General features: G+C 35.9%; 1 protein-coding gene across 3 annotated transcripts in view; it reads left to right on the top strand.

The window, feature by feature from the left end:
- Positions 1 to 12,180, top strand: part of LOC149785181 (secreted frizzled-related protein 5-like) — a 69,501-nt gene extending 57,321 nt beyond the window's left edge. For all 3 annotated transcript variants that reach the window (XM_089978982.1, XM_089978984.1, XM_089978983.1), the window contains one exon: positions 10,684 to 12,180. In XM_089978982.1, the coding sequence (XP_089835108.1) occupies positions 10,684 to 11,246 (563 nt within the window). In that variant the 3' untranslated portion in view covers positions 11,247 to 12,180. The remainder of the gene's footprint in view (positions 1 to 10,683) is intronic.
- The last annotated feature ends 2,450 nt before the right edge of the window (positions 12,181 to 14,630 follow it).

Consider the following 14,630-nt stretch of genomic DNA (forward strand, 5'->3'; position numbering starts at 1 on the left):
GAAGTGCCCCAAAATTAGCGATGTCGTACATTCGATATATTCCGCTGGTGGCTAATCTAATAACCACATTCGTACGTGGCAGACAATTTGATTTGAGAGGGAATGAAGAGAATCACGCTTTTTTAAAAGCAGATTTGGGAAGAAAAACCGTGCATTAGATAAAAATAAGACTCGGGTGAATACTGGTGATAGCTGGGGCGCTGGATTATTTTGAAGGGCGAACTTGGGCTGAAGACAAACCGAGCTTTTGCGAATTTTCTTATTAATTGGTAAGCATAGGACACAAACTTGTAAAAAAATATAACGTACGTCAGTTATGCTTTCAAATTACAAATACTCATAAATGATAGGCGGAGGACTGCATCATATCAAACACAAAAAGTGAATAGCGTTTCAAATAAAGACCACGTACCGTATCTGAGATAGGGTGGTGCTAGCTTCTGATTACAATGGTGACGTCATCAAATCTTGTCTTCCAGCTTTTGACTGAAATCAAATCGGTTGGCTCACAGATGTTGCCGATCAACATAGGATTAGTTCGAACGCGTGTGACAAATGGCTGGGTTTCTCGGTTAGTGGGAGAAATTACATGGTTCATATTGTGATGGAACGTCGATCTTACGTAGTTTGAAAAGCACCCAACGATGTTTAGGACCAATATCTTTCAAGATTCCGTATTATTAAAGTGATTTTGGTATATACGACATTTTGCACGTAACGGCGGCATTGGAGCTTTAAGGCTTAGGTGAAAGTTATGTAATTACTTCATGAAAGAATCAAACCCACGTGCCTTTAGTAATAGGATCGATACTGGAGTAATTGGTTTCGTTTACATAACGCTTTAGCAATCTAAAGAATAACTCGTGTACCACAGAGGTTGATTTGCCCGTCAATCGAGTAATTTGAAGAACCTAGTAGGTGGACCTCAAGCACGAGAAATCTCCTGCCAGCCTGCTAATTAGTAATTAGACGCATAGGGAGATGTACCACGTGCGATTCATACACGTATCTGGCAGTATTTTGGAGTTTGCTTAAGTTCCCGTCCTTTAAAGAAAGGTTTCCGGCACTTTGCTCTCCTACCATACTTCCATGTGTAAAACTCCATTACAATGATGCTTTCGTTTCTTTTCGTTTCTGAAGCAAAATGTGAAGAAAACTAAAGTTTTATTTCGGTATCATCCTTTCAAATGTGAAAAACAATTAGTACGAGAAAATAGCTTCCTCTTCTGCAAACAGTTTGCTAGTAATATCAAATTATTATTGTTAGGAAAAATTAATGGCAACACCTTTAAATGCGGGGAAGAAGAAAAAAAACTCGCCGACTCTGCCCTGCATTTAAGACATTCACTTAGAGTACGTGTGCGGGCGCGCGTGCGTGCGTGCGTGTGTGTATGTGTGATTTGGATTTTGAACGTAGCTTCGACAATATTTATGTAATATCGCTACGAGGTCTGCAGTGTGGCAGCTTATAGTTTATGTCTAGCTCTGGGGCATCATGCCGCAGACATGTAGCATGATGTCCCACCCAGTCACATTATCCAGACACAACCTCCTGCATCCGAGGCGGACGCTCAAAAACAGATTTTTTTATTATTGCATTGTGCAAATTTCTCTCAGTAATTTTCCAAATGATTTTAAAATGTAAATTTAAAGCCAAAACAACTGCTTATCATCTGGTAAAATTCCGTATATACCCGCTTATAAGTAAAATCTAGCAGCAAACCGTATAATGCGCCAGCAGATCTGGGTCTGTGCAGATTATTAGGACTTATAAGTCAAACAAACACCATAGAAACTGATCTGCTGGCTTAGATAATTGTCCATGTTGTTTGCAGTTTGGTATGATTTGTATGCGAGTACACACGGTATATCCTCTATTTTATCCTAGGTTTGAAAATTTTTATATCCCAATTTTGCGCATTTACTCGACAATTTCTGTATCACATATTTATGTCTTCTTTACTTACCGATTCGCAAAGACTTTTTTCCGTTGGTTGTCAATATTGTTTTCATTGGTTCTTTCATCTTTTGGTTAACTTCTTCATCCGTAGTTCTGTTTTTCTTTCAGTTGATTTTCTTACTTGTGACTCCTACGATTTGCTGGGATGTCTAGAGACAATTTCTTCACAGGTCACTTGAAAAAAAAAAAGAACATGTCGTATGTGTCAAGAAAGAGCACTCATTTTCTTTTTTATGGTAAACCGAATTTCGTGATATACTTTCTTAAAAATACTAATACTTTGTTTACTGTTTGACACTTATTTTTATGTTTCAAAGCGTCCATTAGAATACTGAAAACAAAACTCAAGGGCAGGTGGTCTTCACTGTAGAAGAACATTAATATTTTATATCTAGAAAAGGCGATCTTGCTTTGAAAGCTGAGAGGTAAACGTAGGAGATATTCTAAATGTAAGCACTCTGCGAAAACTTGACTGCATCGCACACTTAATATATGACTAAAAAGATATCTCATAAAATTCATTATTATTGCTGTTCTGTTACACTAGTGACTCTCTCTCTCTCTCTCTCTCTCTCTCTCTCTCTCTCTCTCTCTCTCTCTCTCTCTCTCTCTCTCTCTATATATATATATATATATATATATATATATATATATATATATATATATATATATATATATATATATAAGCGCATGCAAGCTCTCTGGTTTTTCCGAGTAAAAAATAAGTGCAAACAGATATTTTGGTACTTCTTCTTAAGTAATTGATTAATATTAATAATTTTATATATATATATATATATATATATATATATATATATATATATATATATATATATATATATATATATATATATATATATATATATATATATATATATATATATATCTTGTACATATTCTGCCGAAACCACTTTCGTTTCTCAATATTACGATCTTGATAAAAGTTACTGTTATAACTAGTCGATAGGTTTGAATATGAAGACTTGGCATCGCTCATCTTGGAACGTTTCTCTGTCGATAAGCCTATATCAAAAGCGCAAACTACATTCAGTTATTTTAAATATATACGCATACACTTATTCTGGATTTTGCTGCACACACACACACACACACACACACACACTATGCTTGTGCTTTTCTGATGTTTTATCTTTTTTAACCATGCATTATATTAAAGATGTGACCATAACGTTAGACTTGCAAACTTCAGGAAGAATGACGTGAACTACGGGCAAAGTTATATTAAATATTGCAACTTGATTCTTTCCGTTTTGTTTTCCAACATTTGATCTTCTTACACGTTTCATGTATTTATCTTCCTATCATTGTACTGCTTCATTTTTAAAGAATCTGTCCTCTGTTGTTATTACAGTTTATATTTTGGACTTTATCGATGCCTAGCTATAGTAAAATTCTAGCCTTTTAAAGGACAAAATATGATCGCCATATTTGATGCTTTTTTTTCTTATGTGGTCCTTAAAATTGGAAGTTAAATTTCCGTGTATGGTAATAGTTATGTTGTGTGGTTTTTCAATACACATTTTAACAAATATTCCTGGTAGTGGGGACGAGGGTAATATGTTCTAACCAGCTGAAGTCTTCAGGTTTATCTCAGGGACCCACATATATCTTCACAAGACCTTGAGATATGAAACACTAATCTCAGAGACCTACATGTCTTGACCAGACCTTGAGATACGAAACACTAATCTCAGGGTCCTGCATGTCTTTACCAGACCTTGAGATACGAAACACTAATCTCAGGGTCCTGCATGTCTTTACCAGACCTTGAGATACGAAACACTAATCTCAGGGTCCTGCATGTCTTTACCAGACCTTGAGATACAAAAACATTAAGCGTAAGTTTGAGAATAGCTTTCCCTTATAAACTAATAAATGGTGAATTTTACATGTAATGTCCTTTGTTATTGATTAACCACAAGTTTCAAGTTCAGACTTAGTTTCAACTTTGTTATGACCATCCGGACAAAACTTTATGTTACAGTCATCAGGTCAGGACTATGTTATGACAATCAGGGCAGCACTTAGCTATGTTAGGCCCATCAGGTCAGGACTCTATGTTACCGCCATCAGGTCATGACTGTGTTAGGATCATCAGGGCATGACTCAACTATGTTAGGACAGTCAGGGCATAACTCAACTATGTTAGGACCGTCAGGGCAGGAATCAACTATGTTAGGACCATCAGGGCAGGATTCATCTATGTTAGGACCATCAGAGCTTGGCTCCAGTATGTTAGGACCGTCAGGGCAGGACTCAACTATGTTAGGACCATCAGAGCATGACTCAACTATGTTAGGACCTGATATCAGGGCAGGACTCAACTATGTTAGGACCAGCAGGGCAAGATTTTTGAGAGTGCATTGATCAAAATGTTCTAAAATTGTCCATGTTAGAGTTGAACGTATTGGTATGTTACCTGCGCAAAGAAGCATTACATTTGCAATTTGTCTCCTCCATTTGCACTCACTGTGGAAGTGTTTGTACATTTTTTTCTCCACTTGCCTTGACGTTTGTTATCGTTGCATACTTCATCAACACAAGGACAACCGCAATAACTAATTTATGATTCTTTAAACTGTGGAACGTGTTGTATCTTGTGCAAAACTTTAACCACTTTTTAAAATAAATTATTGGGTAATTATTTACTGGAAAAATATATGGATTGAAAAAAATTGTTCTATCGTGTTGAATTTTTTTAGGGATAAAAAACCTTCGTTTATTTTTTATTATTTATACATGTTCTGTCAACTCTACTCGACTAACAGGCTTTTGTCTTCAAAATTCACGACTTCATGCCGAGTGACTACTACTACTACTACTACTACTACTGCTACTGCTGCTACTGACCGCTCCAGTGGCCTAGTGGTTAGATGATCCGCCTCGGATGCGGGTAGTGGCTGGTTCTAACCTGGGCCAAGTCATACCAAAGACTTAAAAAATGGTACCAACAGGTGCCTCGCTTGGCCCTCAGCATTAAGAGGTTATTGTTATGACTGGTCGGCCTAGTGTCAGTATAATGTGACTGAGTGGGACATGATGTCACATGTCTGAGGCATGATGCCCCATTGCTAGACATCACAATAAACTGCCACACTGCAGACATCGTAGTGCCACGCTGCACATTCATATTGTTGTTTCGTTGACTTAATTATTATATTTTTTGCATCAGGCGATTTCTGTTAATCTGGGAAAACACACACGTCTGTCTGTCTGTCTGTCTGTCGGTCTGTCTCTGTCTGTCTGTCTGTCTGTCTGTGTCTGTCTGTCTGTCTGTCTGTCTCTCTCTCTCTCTCTCTTTCTCTCTCTCTCTCTCTCTCTCTCTCTCTCTGTATATATATATATATATATCTGTGTGTCTAATATACAGCTGTTACGCTCTACAACATATGATTTTAAATTGGTGAAAAAAACCGTTGCTTTTCATATCGCAGTTTCTGCGGATATGATAAATCTTAGGCTCAGAGAAAACATTGATTTGATTTCACTCTCTCCTTTTCCATGAGATTTTTTTTACGAGAGAGAGAGAAAGAGAGAGAGAGAGGGCGTATTTCAGTAAAACAGAGTGCACATACACGTCTCTATGATGCGTTTTACATGTACGAGATTGTACCTTCTATCCAAACCATTGAGACTCAAGATTAAGATAGAGTTAAACGGGAAACTGCTTTAGACGATTTCTTTGAAATGTGTTTATCCAGTGCAACATAAAAGTTGTACTAGTATATACGTTTTTTATGTCATCTAGTTTATTCAGTTCCACGGCATAATGTAATTAGTTAGGTTATAATCGTTCTGTCTGTCATCTGTTTAAAAAAGCTAAATTCATCATTAAGCACTGGTGCTCTGTTGTTTTTGTTGGTGCCAATCTTCCTATCCACAAATTTGCCACTCACATGATCATGGGTTTGACCAATTTCTTGTAGTTTAGATTTGAGAATATCTAAAAACAATATCCTTGCTATAAATAACCAGCCTCAGTCTACAACCAACCTCAATCTTTTCGAAGAAAAAGACAGAATTGCCTTGATTGTGCGTGGTTGTATGTGTATGTTATACGGCACAGCAACACAGGTAGGTTTTTTAGTGCCATGGCAATTAGCTTCCACTGTATCGATCTTGAATATATGTTATCGCAGCTCCTTTTGAATCGAAGATCATATCAGCATCGGCTTTCACTATGATTTTGGTTGGCCCCAATCGAAAATGGTGCAGATCTAATTGTTAATATGGCCGCCTCAACAGCCATTTGGAAAATATTGTTATTGTTATACCTCCTGAACGGAAAGTCATATTGCCAAAGAATTTTACCAGAAGAAATAGATGTCTAGTTGGCCCTAAACGAAAATGGTGCTGATGTGAAAGCTAACATGACCGCCACAAAGGCCATCTTTAAATTCTTTTTATCGCTGCTATTAGTTGAAAGGATGGTCATGTCAACAATGAGTTTTCGCTGAACGGCTTCTAATGATGTATTGTTTTTCATGAATGACAATGTCTAATTTGGCCGCCACAGTGGCCATATTTTAAAATCTTACTAGCACTACTTCACTTGAACGAAATGTAATATTGCAATGGATTTTTAATCAGAAGCTTTTATGATGTCTAATTGGTTCGACATGAAAATGACGCTCTGATGTTCATTATATCATTTGGAAAGCGTGCTTTCACCAAAAGATTTCTTAAAATGTCAAGTTGTTTCTTAACATAGATGATTCCAATCTGATATCAAATATAGCCACAATGGGATCAATGTTGAAAATCGTGTTTTCGTTCCTCCTCTTAAATCCAAAGTGATATAAACATGGGAATTTCACCAGAAGACTTCTTATGATGGCTTGTTGGTCTTACATGAAAATGGTGCCAATTTAACATTCAGTACAATCACGACAGCAGCTGATTTGAACGTCATGTTATCGTTGAAGAGTATCAAAGATGCATTCAACATTCCACAGCTAAAATAACAACATTGTCTTATCTTGATTTCCTATAAATTATTTAAAACCATTAAGAGTGTTTGTCCCTTCTAGGGGCTCTTGGTTTTTACAGCGTGGCCAGTGAACACCAACGATGGAAGTAGCGATTGATTCCTTTGGTGCATACTAGGTTTTGTATACTTCGAGTACATCTACTTCTTGTTTTAAAAAAAAAAAACATACATTGGCCCATATGGATTTGTTTACACTGAAATATACACAAAAGATTGTTCTAGGTTTGGTCTTGATTATTCAGGGATTTAATATATACTGAAATTTCACTATTATGGTGTTTCCATACGTATATTCTAGGAATTGAATTAAAACAGTTAGACTAAGAACATCACTTTCACAATGGGTTCACAAACGCAGTTGCAATGAAAGTTACTATCTATGCAATGTTTTTGTTCCATATGTGGACAAAAGCAACACGAATGACTTGCCTACCGTATGTACTCAATTAAAGCCTGAAACAAAAGGAAAACACCGGACTAAAGAATACCGTCGGTATTAGCCCCTTTATGCAAATATTCACTTTCACAGAATACTGCATTACAAAACTGTCATCTTCCCTTAAAAGTTTTTATTTAAAGTATCACATAATATATTTCATAAAAAATGTTCTGGGCATCCACATAGTGTCCTGATCCACGGCTGGAGTCAATTGAAATACTTATATAAGCTGTGTAAAATGTAATACCTAATCACTGTCAAAATGTAAAATAAGCCATGATATCAGGATACGACAGTGCTGGATCTTATGAGGATCCAGTTATTTAAAATTTTTCTTTCAATTCTTTCTGCGTCTACATTGTTTTGTAAAATGTTTGGAAGTCCGATCCTTTATCTACGACTGTGCAACTTAACAGATTTTTACGACATTGAGTCGGTTTCCTTGGGATCATGGGAAATTTTGAGCACAGCCAGACACCCCGTGTGAATTCTATCACTTCAGAGCACTTCATAATTTGGTTTACATGCTGATTAGCGTAGCTATTTTTAACTCATAAATGTTAAATATAGCGCTTAAGCTTTTACGAAACTGCACAACTTTTCAAATTAAAACAAAAAGATGCTAACAGATTTCCTGGCTACAACCACCATTTCGCAAATTAAGTTTCCTGCAAAAGCTTGACGATAATAATATACAAGATGAATTATTATCAGCAAAAGGTCAATGGTAACGATAAAATCAATTTTATTTTATCACTTTATATTTAGTGCAATAGAACTTGACCGAAACCAAAATATGGATCGGACTTAACAGTGAACAGCTAACTTAGAACTGCAATATACATTCCCAATTTACCCGATTAGTCATGTACTTAAAGAATATAAATGAAAATACTGTTTAGTCGCAGACATACAGTCGCGTCGAGGTCATAAATGAACCTTTCTAAAATAGATTTGCATTCATATAAACGTGAATGCCTTTAACTATGGCATTGACAGGTAACTTTAATTACCGTTTTTCATTGGGTACCTTTGTGGTGCTTTCAAGATTCTATGTTAGAAGTGTGAGCCAATTGAGTAACCGTTGAGTTTCAGCAGGAACCTCATTGAATTTATCCATTATACAGACGTTCAGGGTCTACAGAGTTTCAGATTCTAGATCATTAATCAAGTTACTATGTGGGTCATTTTCATCGCTGCTTTTTATGAATGGAAGGTCATATCAACATTGGGTTTTCAGTGAAAGAATATTGATGCCTAGTTGGTCTAGTTTGAAATGGTGCCACTCTGGCATACACTATAGCCGTCACAGCGGCCATCTTTAAAATCTTTTTATCGCAACTCTTCAGGAATATAAGGTCATTTCAACATTGGAATTTCACTAAAAAGAACTTTCCATGATATCTAGTTGGTCTTAAACGAGAACCGCGATATCCCAGTGTATGGTGTACTATACTCAAGACCAATAGGTTGCGGTTTCGAATCCTACCGCCTGACAAGCCTGGATCAGCTACCATGGTGTGTCCTTGTGCAGGGCACTTTACACTAAATAACCTGTTTATTTTTAAGTAACCTATTTATTTTTTTTTTTTTGCTGTGTCGTAAAGCACCAAACCAAACCTAAATGAAAATGGTGTCAATGTGACATTCCATATTACCGCCACTGTGACCATTTTGAAAATATTATTGAAACTCCTATCAAATATATGGTCGTTTCAGCATGGAATTTCACTGTAAGACTTCTTCTGATATCTAGTTCGTCCAAAATAAACGATGCAAATTTGACATCTGTTATGGCCGCCATCTTATAATTCTTGTAACTACAATACTTGGACAGAAAGTCATATTTACATTCGGTTTTAACATATATTCTTATAATGTGCAGCTTGTGTTAAATTAAAATGGTGCCAATTTGAAGTCCGGTATGGCAGCGACCAGACTGAAACTCCTACCTAGTTGGTCACAGAAGAAACTTGTGCCAGCTGTACATACAATGTGTGATGATTATTCAATATTCTTGTAGCTCGATAGGCTCTCAGTCCCGGTACTAGTATCAGATAATGAGAGGAAAATACGCATTGCTATCGTCATTAATTTCAATGCAGTCGTTTCCTGCATTATCTAAATTCATGGTTCTTGCATTTACCTTAGTATCATCAATCGTTATCTTTCTTCATTGACATAGGTATTTAACGTGAGCCTTGCGCGTCCGCAGGAATTTGTTTGGTAGAGTTGTGGGTGGGTATCTACGCCTTTAATAGCAAGGTTAAGTAAAATTGAATGTATGTATGTATGTATGTGTATATATATATATATATATATATATATATATATATATATATATATATATATATATATATATATATATATATATATATTGCGCAACAGATTTGTAATTTGTAAACAATCGGTTTGGTAGGGCAAACTGTCCCTCCTTACCACGCCCATGACAGGTGCAGACCACCAGTTGTTATCTAGCTTCACTAACTTAGTATTTGGTGTCGTTTTCTAGCTGACAAAAGTATTTTGTATGAGAGCCATTAGTTAATTCTTTACCATTCGCTATCTTAAAACCCTTAAAAGCATGAATTATTTTTGATCAGTGAGAATCTTGCTGCATCACACATGTGACATAGTCGTGCTTATTGACAATTTAGTGGATTTGTCTAATGATCGAGATAAACGGCACAAGATAGCAAGCGATGTAAATATTCATTTTGCATGCATTTACGATGCGTTGCAGGTGCTGACGTGCACCTTTGGGATTTTATAGCGAAAAGAGTGAAAAGGCGCAAAGGCACAGCCTCGAGAAAACACTGCATTTAATTTTCATCTTTCCATCTTTCTATCATTTTACTTCATTATTCAGCAGCTAAAATAAGTGAATTATAGCTTATTTATAAGGTGGACACTGTGTGAAGTGACTTCTATTGAATCCCGATTTAAATGGCTGTTGATATCTGTAAGTGCCGCATCAGTCCTTCCACCGTCAACGCTCGTATTTGTTAATTAGATGTTAACAAATTCACTGGTCGCAGCGAAATCAGGAAATTGTACATTTTTGTCGAAATGGAAATAATATGTTATCGATGATGTCTCTTTTATTACAGTATTTTCGTGGCTCAAATTCGTGATGTCTGTCATTTAAATGTTTTATACTTGCACGAGCAGGATAGCTGATTTTCCAGTGCAATTTGGTGATACAGTGACGGTTTGCCAAACCGTTTGTTTATATACTCAGATAATTCCAATTTTTTAAAATATCTTTTTCAGTCATTAAAGGAAACATTAAAATGACCACCGACATTAATGGGGACAGGAGACTCGAGTTGCAAGGAAAAGTGAAATTTTACAAGAGTGACAATACAACAAAACAGGATAAAAAAAGTTTGGTTCCAGTTATTCAAGGAGGCGCCACATGTGAATGCGACAGAGCATCTCCTGGGAAAGTGAAGAAATTAATCATGGGGAGGAAAGAAGGAGGTGCATTGACGGTCACTTATATCAGTGACTGGGAAAAATCAAAAGTATTCAGACGCGCTGTTCGTGCGATTCGCAAAGGCGTGGACTGCGAAAAACAGATCAAGGAAATATATGGCCAGCCAGATTCTTCGCTCGGTACCCATGTTAACCAAAGCAAAGGAACCGATAGCGAAATTGAAGTGGACAAAGAAGCTGACAGCAAAAAGAAGAAAAAGAAAAAGAAAGGCAAAGGTAAAGGTAAAAAGGACAAAGGAAAGAAGAAGAAAGATAAAACAAATAAAAAAGACGGAAAGAAAAAGAAAAATAAGAATACTGAAAAAACCACGCCTGCGCCCAAACAACCGTCCACTTGAAACGGCTATCTTACCCTATACAAATAATATCATTTTGTGATCAAAAAGAATTGAAGGATTTTGAATTCCATGCTTACAGGATAGAGAAAATGTACATAGGAATGGTGTATCTTCGAATCTGTGTGCAGTATGCAAGTACAGGTGTTTAGTGCAGAACATATTTCCTGGATGGAAGTGATTCATCTTTTTGCGTGTTTGAAACAGATGCGATTCTAAACGTGGCTGGCATGTGAATGAATACATGCATTCTCGTTATTTACAATCAAATTTACCGGACATAAAATATGTATAGTGTTAGAATATTTTGTTCTAGGTAACAATAATTGTACATATCAATGAAAACGGTAGGTAGATATGCTGGTTTCATTTAGATAGTGATATAATCTTCTTCACGTGATGTAAAAATATGGAACTGTTGTCAGCTGCTACTACTCTGTTCCGCATAAAATAGGAAGACACTGCATGGTATTGCTTAAAAGTAACAAAAGAATAGGAGAAAAGATAAGTACTCCAAGAATCGATACAATCTGATTTCTTGGATTAAATGATGTATTAGACATTGCGAACTAGGATACGAGTAACATTTTTACATTAAGTCCGAGGTCATTCCGGATGCAGTACATTACTCCCAAAGGGGTGTTCAGTTGAAAAAATTCGTTAAAAAGTTATAAATGCACAAAATATGTGTTGAATTCGGTCACAGTTGTACAGTTATTGTGAACATTTGCACATTATAGACAAATTTTGACTATTTTCGGTGTATAATCGTAAATAAAACTAAATTACGTCTGACCTTTGAAGCTTTCCACTTCGTATAAAGCAAATTAGTTGTAATGGAGGTCGAAGTGTTGATTTATGTATTATTGACTGTTATTTAGAGTGACCACCAAAAATTGTAAATGTATATTGATCGCATTAAAGTTTACGTCAATTATTGAATTATCATTTATTTTCAAAATGGTTGTTCAATTAAATAGATGTTGAGCTTGCATTAATGAAATATTTGCTTCAGATCATCGTTTCCGCTTAAGCGCTTCATCTTTCAGAAACAAAATCTGACAAATTCGAGCGGAATTGTATGAACTCATTTGTACCTAAAGCGAAAAACATAAAATCCCGTTCGTCAGGAGCCTAAATGTATGAGCGCCTGGATGTTTAGGACTGACAGCAAATTAAGCTCGACATTTCCTCTTGATACTTGTAGACCGAATTAAAAGATTTCGATTAATCTTTGGGGGTTGTAAAGTGTCTATTAGAAAATAACAATGAAATATCCAGTTAGAGGTTTTTATTTTTGCACAAATACATGAAGTACACACATGTGGTCAAAGCCGATAGATTTTGTCAAGTACTATTATCGCTGGTTTGTACGTAAATAATGCACAAATGGACTAATTGTTCTGTTTCATAGCCAAAGTACTAAGCACCAATTGCACATTACAGTATAACATGATGGAGCGAGAAAATAAGTCTTTTTATATTCATAATTATATTGTCGACATCAGCTCTGCTTTCAACTGCTTTTAACATACAAGTCGACATATTAAGAAACGATGTACTCGGTAGTTTTCCCAATAGTCATTTCAGAGTCAGTGATGACTTAAACCAGAAAGAACATGTCATTTCTTAATTAGCAATTAGTGCCAGGAAAGGCATACTATCTTCTTGTTTATGTATGTGACTTTGTAACTTTATCTCAAATTAGTTGGGATTTTATGGATATTGAAAAGTTAAGGATGACTGGTAATAATCAAAGCTCTTTCTGTTATATATATATATATATATATATATATATATATATATATATATATATATATATATATACGCGAGCACACAGACACGCACGCACGCTCGCACACACATACACAGACGCACTCATCATATGATCTATTTGTTCCAAAATGAAAGTGGTTCCACTCGGACATCCAATATGGCCATCACAGTGTCTATCATGAAAATCTTGTTATCGCTAATCCTACTGACACGAGGTTTTCGCAGAAGACGTTTTATGTTGTCTAGCTGGTTCTAAAAGAAAATGTTGCTAAAATCTGATATCCAGTATCCACAGCGGCCATAACGAAAATTTGATGTCACTACTCTTATTGGCCCTAACAACACTTGGTTTTCACTAAAATATTTTTTATGATGTCCAGTTGGTCTTAAATGAAAATGGTGCTGATATGATGTCAAGTATGGCCACCACATTAGCCATCCTGAAAATCTTGTAATCTCTACTTCCTTTGAACGAAATGTAATACTGCCACGGGGATTCACCTGAAGGCTTATGGTGTCTATTAGGATATAAATGAAGATGATGCCGACCTAATTTCCAATATGGCAACCACCGTGATCATCTTGAAAATCTTATTATTGCTTTCATGCTGAATCAAAATAAATATTGTCACGAGGCTTTACCAGAAGACTTTGTGATGTATAGATGGTCCAGAAAGAAAATAGTGAATATCTGATATCCAGTGTGTCAACACCAGTAGCCATCTTGAAAATATTATCACTAATACACCTCAGTCGTATCTTGTTTATACTAAATTTCTTGTGATGATTAGTTTATCCTAACGGTGTCTTTCAGTCATTCTATACGCCCATCACAGTGTCCATCTTGAAACTCTTATTATCACCATTTCTCCTGAAGGAAAGGTCATATCAGCATGGGCTTTAACTGTAGAACTCAATACATCAAGATGGTATTAAATGAAAAAATGGTGCCGATCTGATATGACTGCCAGAATGGCCAGCCTGAAGATCTTTTTTATCAGTACTTCTAGAAGGCTGGTCATGTCGACATTTTGGTTTCATCAAAAGATATCGTATGATATATAGCTATATTAAATATAAATGGTGCCAGTCAGATATAGAATATGGTCACCATACCATCCATCTTGAAAATCATGTTATCGTTGCTCTTCCCAAATGGAAAGTCGTATGAACATGGGGTTCAACCAGAATACTTCTTATGATGTCTTTTTGTCCATCACTGTACCTAATAGTTGGAAATATTGGTGTCGCTGAAGAATATGAAAGAAAGATTTAACACTCTTCAGATGAAAGGAAGAAATGGTCATGTCTTGAATTCCAGGAAATTCTTTTCAGTTAGCGGAACGTCAGTCCCTTCGAGAGACTCTTGTTAATTTTTGGTAACTCTCACAACTATTTGGTCATAAATTAAGTATAAGAAAGAAGCAAAACTAAACAAGTTACGTAGAACTCAGATAATTTAATTAAATGAAAATGCGAGAGGAACTTACAGTATTATAAAGTGAATCCAAAATAATCCTGAAAGAGTTACTTTAAGTCCAAAAAAATGAAAATCTCCGTATAAACTTCAGAATCGGAAATGTACTGGTCCGCCAAGAATCGTGACGTTGT

This window comes from Sinohyriopsis cumingii, chromosome 13 (assembly GCF_028554795.1).
Source record: "Sinohyriopsis cumingii isolate HCF-2022 chromosome 13, ASM2855479v2, whole genome shotgun sequence".
NCBI classification, from domain to species: Eukaryota; Metazoa; Mollusca; class Bivalvia; order Unionida; family Unionidae; genus Sinohyriopsis; species Sinohyriopsis cumingii.